This window comes from Austrofundulus limnaeus, unplaced genomic scaffold (assembly GCF_001266775.1).
Source record: "Austrofundulus limnaeus strain Quisiro unplaced genomic scaffold, Austrofundulus_limnaeus-1.0 Scaffold66, whole genome shotgun sequence".
Lineage (NCBI taxonomy): Eukaryota > Metazoa > Chordata > Actinopteri > Cyprinodontiformes > Rivulidae > Austrofundulus > Austrofundulus limnaeus.
Window position 1 is genome coordinate 507,342 of NW_013952468.1, and position 7,818 is coordinate 515,159.

General features: G+C 40.1%; 1 protein-coding gene across 3 annotated transcripts in view; it reads right to left on the reverse strand.

Moving 5' to 3' along the window:
• Window positions 1-7,818, reverse strand: part of nt5c2b (5'-nucleotidase, cytosolic IIb) — a 23,484-nt gene that overhangs the window by 8,262 nt on the left and 7,404 nt on the right. For 2 of the 3 annotated variants that reach the window (XM_014010202.1, XM_014010204.1), the window contains exons 3-8: window positions 6,196-6,269; window positions 1,727-1,844; window positions 1,415-1,510; window positions 1,221-1,312; window positions 1,058-1,115; window positions 403-496 (exon numbers count right to left, since the gene is read on the reverse strand). In XM_014010202.1, the coding sequence (XP_013865656.1) occupies window positions 403-496; window positions 1,058-1,115; window positions 1,221-1,312; window positions 1,415-1,510; window positions 1,727-1,844; window positions 6,196-6,269 (532 nt within the window). Of the gene's footprint in view, window positions 1-402; window positions 497-1,057; window positions 1,116-1,220; window positions 1,313-1,414; window positions 1,530-1,726; window positions 1,845-6,195; window positions 6,270-7,818 lie in introns of those variants that run through there. The other variant, XM_014010205.1, reaches the window with a different exon arrangement.

The window sequence follows — 7,818 nt, forward strand, 5'->3', positions numbered from 1 at the left end:
GTCCTGGCCACACCTCCGCTCTCTAACCCCCCTTCCCCTACCCACACCCCCTCCCCTACCCACTTTGATGCATTTTTCAAATTTCGCCTTGGGGCGGAGTTATCTTTTCACAGGGGGGTAAGTTACACTTTAAGTACAGTAACAAAGTATTTGTAGTTAGTTACTTCAAAACTCTGTCAGTGTGCATAAGAGGATGTATATAAACTCTGTTTCTATGCAGGAAATACCACGTAGAGCTCAGCTCTTGTTTGTCAGCAATGAGACGAGGGACGTGGCGTTTCATGTTTAGTCAAAGTCAAACAAGAAACATCAAAGTGAATTACAACCATACTCATGTGGCCCTCTGTGAAAATGAGTTTTGCACCCCTGCTCTAAAGTTTGATCTATGTGATCAAGTGTTACCTTAAAGTGGACCCAGTCCACGGCGTCCCGGACATCCTGGAACATGCTCTTGTAGGACATGAAGAGGTCGCCGTCTTTGAAACCAGTTTCACAGCTGGGGAAGGGGAGCAAAGAGACACACGTGCACAGCCGTCGGACAGGCCAAATCTTTAACAAAGTGTTTTTTTTTAAAATGACGTTACATTTGTTTTTGTTTTTCTGTTTGCTTTTAAATGGGATAGCCTTCCCTTGTTGGAGGGTCCCCAGCCAAACAGGAAAGCATTCTCCCCCTAAAAGACCAACAACCAAGTTTCAGAGGACAAAGGACATGCAACCATTCCAGATTACATTCTCAAAAAAAAAAAAAAGAATAAATAAATGAAGAAATTACAGGCTATTAATCCTCTTTACAGATGAATTTAGACAGTTACATTGAATTATTTCCATGTGTGGACAGTTAGTAAAGTTTTTAAATTCCGCCTCACTTTAATGAGAACACTTGAATTCTAATAAAAACATTAAATCCCATTTGATTACAACTTTAAAAGAATTAGCTGGAATTAGATGTTGAGACACCTGGAGATTCTCATGCTCTGCTTGTAAACGTGTCGGTGTCGTCATGCAGTACTCAGAAACTTGTGGCATGACACGGACGTAAAAACTGAAACTTTCTCACCTTGTGTATCTGTCACAGTTGGAAAAGAAATCCACGAGGCAAGCAAAAAGGTAGGTTTCTTAACGAGAAAGAACAGAGGAAGTTATGTGGATTATACTCTTTGTGGTGTTCACTTCTTTTATAAATTATAATTATAATTATAAAACAGTCTCACAGAGCCTACCTGGCAGGTTGAAGAGTGTGTTCAGGATATAAAAACGTTCTGTATCGTCCCTCTGAATGAACTTGTTTGGATATCTTTCACGAATTTCGGGGCTGGAAAAAAAAAAGAAGTTAAAAAAAAAACATAAAACATTTTTAGTTTCTTGTGCTTTTCTTGTCTGTAGTTCAGAGTGCAGAAGGAGAGAGCCCACTTACCCTCGAAGGAAGTTGAATCCGTGAACACAAACCAGGATATTACCGTAAGCATCAACCTTCAGTAAGTTTCCATACATGGTATCAAACACGAGGCCCCTGGAAGCAGGAGAACAAACTGTGCAAGTCGGAAACAGATAATAACGAGCAGCTTCTGTTTTACGTATTTGGGCGCCAAGCTTTTAAAACCTGCTCCTCTGCCTTTTTTTTTTTTAAAGATTCCAGCTAAAAAGGTCAAAGGAAGAACTGAGGGTCAAAAATGTTGAAAGAGTAAAGCAACAGTTGCAGCTGCTGCCCGTTAACAACCAGCGTTACCTGGTGGGAAATGATGGATCGTAGACGAAGCTGAGCAGCTCTTGGGGGTAACCGATGGAGACCAGGCGTTCCACGGTCAGTTCAAAGCCTAATGACTCGTACTCAGGTGACTTGTATACTGAAAGAGACAAAAAAAACATTTAAACTTATAAAAATGTCCAAACAAACTGTTTTTTTCACTCTGGAACAAGAATTACAAGATTGTTGTGAACTGCAGTGTCCATGTTTTGCTGCTGTATGGAATCATGTGTAGCTTGACTCTGTTTGCATTTGCAAGGAAAGGTGTGCATCGAAGTGTTTGTGAAAAAAACAAACTGTAATTGTTGAGCTGCAGAGTTACAGAACACAAGTCCACAAAGAAAGACGATCAGGTGCGAGGATGAGAAATCACTCAACCCTCATCAGCAGCTGTAAACAACCCTGTGGAGACAGACGACCCTTCTCCACGCTGTCACTGCYACTCAGTGATATTTACCCCCCCCACCACACACACACACACTCTGGAAACATAAACACAGACTGATGCTGGGCTAAGATCAGGCAGGCAGGAGATTAAAATGCTTTCTGAGACTGGAAAAAGAAGATGTCAGATGTTATAAATACACGTTAAAAGAATGAACGTGTTGCCTTGCAGTGGTGTGCAGCAGTGGGGGATTCGGGGGCACAGTGATTGATGGTTCTTAAGGGGGCAGTAACTGGGAGAACTGCATTGCAGGATAAACAGGAAAACATCTGCAGAAACAATGAATGCTGCATTTTACAGAGAAAAGAAAGAAATCAAACTTTCTAAGTTTGACACAAGTTCCAGGAAAACTGGTCCATCTTTGGGTGTAGGCTTGGCACCCTCACTCTGTAAACAACAGTTTGTTTCTGCATTATAATCACGTAGCCTCTTGTGGTTCACCCCTCGCTGTTTTCTCACAGCAAACTCAGGTTTTGGGCTCTCTGCCCGGAGCAGCAGCAGCAGAGTACAGCACCCCCCTCCCCTCCTTTGCTCACTTATATTCTTCTTGAAAAAAAATAATCTATTTTGGGAGGCGTTTCTCCTCTGTCACCTCAGCTATCATTATGTTCTCTGCATTTAGTTCAGAGGAGAGCTCTTTTACATGTTGTCCTCTGGATATTAGGTCACGACTCAGAATTATCTCATCTGCTGATGCTGTGATTAGACAACTTTTAAGACGATGTAAAACTTAAAGGGGAGGTGTTGTGTGTTTTTCAAGCATATAGTTCAATTCTATACCACAGTCAAGTAATTATGTTACCTTCAGGTGTTCTGAAAATGCTATATAAAGCAAAAATAAACTTGACTTTGCATTGTAGTTTATTTAAACGCCTTGAAATTGGCCTCGCAGTTTTAAGAACCTCTTACCGTTTCTAACACTCCCACTTCAGCACGTTTTCAAACAATGCTTTTGGGGGAGGGGTGCTTTGTGGAGTGGGAGCTCTGTTGCAACCTGAGCTCCAGGGAGGAGCTTTGTGCAAAAAGGCGGAGCTTTGTACCAGCAAGTGTTTTGTCAGGTCCACATGCCCACCACAGCAGTTCAAGGATTTCTCAAACATGCACTAATGAGTCAAAGCAGGTATGTTTTTGATGAGAGAATAACATAAAATAACATTTTTAAAAAGTTGATTTTGCATAATTCACCTTCTTTAAAACATTGCTCAGTAAAATTGTAAAGTGTCTTTGAGGGTTTCGAAAAGCGCTATACAAGACTAATGGATTATTACTATTATTACTGACTATTTAGTGCACCTGCAAAAATATACCTTTAAATAAATTGATATTAAAAACTTTTAAAACAAGGATTAACAACTTTTCCCCCTCATTAAATAATATAAAAAGTACAAAATGAAGCTTTATTACCACTCTAGTGTAGTTTGTTCCTAAAACATTTCTCAGTTGTTTTGGAATTATATAAAAAAAAAAAAAACAAGTTACTAGAATCACAAAGTGAATCACAAACTGAATCACTAATTGAATCACAAACTGAATCAGTAATTGAATCACAAACAATCACAAACTGAATTACAATCACAAACTGAATCACAAACTGAATCACAAACTGAATCACAAACTGAATCAGCAAAATAAAAGCTTGTGTTTGAAGCAAACTGTTGCTTGTTGTGTCCTTGACATTCTTTGATTTATGCTTTACTGGGGTCCTTGCTCTACTTGTAGTAAGCCCCTGCTCATATTTCTCATGCTGACATTGCGCACACACACACACACACGCACACGCACACACACCTACTTAGCACTACAGTAAGACATGGTTTTAGCTTGTGAAATATATCATCTTGAATCCCTGATGAAACCGTTGCCAGATCATTTTTTTCCTGCTGCTCCAGTTGCAGAGCGAAGTGATGTCTCTTCAGTTTCTGGGTGAGTTCACCCCAGGCGTGTCGCACACCCCAACAAGCAGAGTAAACAACCTGCACCCTTCTTTTAACAGAACACTTAAATCCAACAGCCTCATACCAGGAAACGTCATCTGAAGCATGACACAGAGTTAATTACAAAGGCAACAATACACATCTTTATTTAGCCGTTTCCACTACTGTGTGAAAAAACAAGAACACAACTAAGTCACAGATTTAGGACTTTATAAAGCATGTGGAAAAAATTTGTGACTTTAGCTACGCCTTAAGGGGGGCGACTTTTCAGCCAAAAGTATGTTGGAAAACTAGGACGGCAGCGTTATCTCTCAGTGAAATCTAGGCCTAAAAGCATGTCGAGCACCATTTTCTGCAGGCTATTCTGTGTTCCCTTTCAGAGCAGAGGAACAGATGAAGCAATGTTGACCTGCCTAATATTGATTTGGTTTGGAAAGACTTACAAAATATGTGATAGCTGCTGGCTGTTCACGGAGGGTTCACAGTTTTACAAACTCTGTGATGAGCAACCAGGGCGGAACAGAGTGAAACTCACAGACTAAAAACCTGAAAATCTGTTCAGTTTGTTTCTGTGAAACAGGATTTCTGAAAACAAGAGAATTAGCTTTTCATGGTTGTTAACTCTCAAATGTCAATTCAGCTTAATGACATGATCATTTGTAGAGAGGATCTCAGTATTAAACTTCACCAGTATTCATTGAGTTTTGTCTTTGTTTAATTTTGAAATGAAAAGCTGGTTATTCTTGTTTTTTAAGTCCCTCCATCCTCTGCCGCTCACCCACTGGGTCACGGGGGTCGATCCGTCAATTATTCTCCCGCTCCATCCTACCAGCACTCGGGAACAAGATGTTCAGACACTTGAACTCCTCCACCTGAGAGAAAAACTCATTCCTCATCCAGAGGAGGCCATTCCAGCCGTTTCTGCTCAGGCGGAGACCAAGCTGCGCCGAGAACGAGCTCGACTTTCTACCAAGGATGCTGATACAGCATCCAGGGACTGGCAGCCCGTGTGCGACACTTGTTGCACATGTGAACTTCCCCTAAACAAACACTGCCGACATCCAGGCCGCTGCGGTCGAGTGGCATCTATTTTGTGAAATTGACGAGGCACTTATGTAGTGAAAAGCTGAAAACCCAGCCAAAGGTACATGATAGCCCCACTTCTAGCAAACATTAACACTTGGTCATGATGAGCCATAAAATGATTCATGTCAACAGCTGAGAATCTGTAATATCTCCAGTTCTCCAAATGGGGACAGGAGGACAGGGGCAAATAAAAAAATAAAAAATAAAAAACAATCCTTTCCCCGGGGGARCTGCCTCTGCCGAACTCAACAAACAAATGTGACCTGATTCTCAAAGTCAGGGGATATTTATTTTTAGATTTAGAGTCCAAAAACTGGAGCTGAGTCACAGAAAAAGTGGCATGATATATCAGGATATGCTTGGCCCAGTTACTGGTTAGTAGGGAAATAAAGACTTCACAGTTGACTGAAAATGACTATCTTCACTTCCAAACATTAAAAAAAAGACAAAAGTGTTGCCAAAATAAAACTAAATAAGTTTGCTCATTGGGGAGGGGGGGGGGGTAGATGGGAGGAAAGTGTGGTATGAAAAGAAGACAACGTGTTCTGAACTTTTTAATATCTACAGTAAACATTCATTTACTCAACCTTTATTTACACACAAAGGAGAACCGAGTGATATTTTTCCATGGCAGTGATCATTTTACCCATTTTTTCCTTTTTCTTTCCAGTTTATTTCTAAATATATCTGTTAGTCTGGTTTATAAAAAAAAACACGTTTCTTTAGACAACACACAAAAACAGTTTGTACCGAAGGCGCCTGTGACTCGATATGTTTGTATTTAAAGTGCCTAAAACTAATGGTAGAATCTAAAAACGCTTCATCTACCAAATAAAAGGGTGTTGAATAAAAACTGGTAATTAAGTCAAAGAAAAAGAAAAAGCAATCCTGAAACCAAACATTGCTTAATGACAAATAATGCTTAGATTCTTCCTGACTGACCTTATTTTGCTTTTGGTAATTATTTAAATGTGAGTTAAACTTACCTGCTAAAGTGTAATCCATATCAAAGCCAAAGCACTTGATTTTCTCCATCGCCAAACTTCTATTGACAAAGATTCTGAAGAAAAAGTTTGGAAACAACATGTGAGTTAGAACAGATTTAATTTAATGAGGTTTCTTCTGTTAAAAAGACCAAAAATAAAGAAAAGATCTGAGGAATTAACTTAATTCATGATATTTTTCTTCCAATCAAAAATTAATGTGGCATTAAATTTGAAAACTTTTCCACCAGAGGCCACCTACCATGTGCCTTTGTTTACCTACTCTGACCAGTCTAATAGTTTGATCATGTGACCTAAGCTTCTGTCAGTTTCAGTGGATTCAGAAAAGTTATTTGTTTACACTGAGTGCGTGCCCGCTTTTCAGAAATGCTAATCAATACATGTGGAAGACTTACAAAGTATCAAATCTCACCTTTTGATATAGTTCAGCACAACTATTGTGTTTTATTTCATACTTTGGAATGAGCATGTTTTAAACATTTGTAAAAACTGATCTGTTTTAATGATTTTAAAAGCATTTTTTCAGGTGACTTTAGYGAGTCTTGTTGATCATAAAGACCACATGAGCAGCTATCAGTCCAAATAAGTTATGAAATATTAGCTGTTTATGAAAAAATAGCTGTAAATCTCTAAACTTTKATAATCAATTAAAAAAATACATAAATGTTGGCTTTCTTGTCCTGAGCCATCAAAATTTTATTCAGCAACTTAGGAGAAAAAAAAGGAATAAAGTCATGTTTTGTTGTATTTTGCAACCAATCTGCCATAGAATAAGAAAAAAACACCAAAGATTTCCACAAACATCACTCAGTATTGTAGTGAAACATTAGGTAACCATCATGAAACACATTGTTTACAGTAACTCGACTCACACAAAAGAGAGTTACACACGCTGCGCCTGCTGGCACGAACCTACACAACTTATCCAAAACAGCTGAATGTGGAACTGATAGATTTCCAGAGGTCAGGATTTCAAAATCGTACAAAATTCAACATTTCAACACAACCAGAGAGAAACCTGAAACTCCCCACAGAACAAAGACAGTTCAGTGAACTCCAGCCTCCATCTCTGAGTCATGAAATACCTGGCAGCTGATCCATAGTGAACAAGTTCCCATTTAGAGTCGAGTCCGGGACACGAGCGGCGGTACATCGTGTGTGACATGAACCCTCAGTGTGACTCTGCGTTGGTCCGATCTGCTCCAGAAACAACAGCACAGCTCTGGCCCACAGACAATGCCCCCCCCCCCCCCCCCCCCCCCTCCCTCTTTGCTTTCTTGTCATTCAGAAATTTTCTGACTTGTTGCAGAATTGATTGTGGCCGTTCTGCGTCATTCTCTGTTGTTGTGCGCGTGCGGTGGTGTGGTGGTTGTTGTCGCGCAGCGGGACGTTCGCGGGCCCTCAAAGACATCCAGAACAATCACAAGTCGGGCAGAACGAAGCTCGGAGCCGCAGCTGCTTCGCCACTCRGATCCCACTCGGGATCAGCGCCTCTGCGGCTGCAGCTGACCTTCATCCTCTGAATCAATCAATCGTCTGGACTCGAAACAATAAGAAAGCTTTAAAAACTTCTATTTTTTTTATTTGAATTCAACTCTTCAAAAC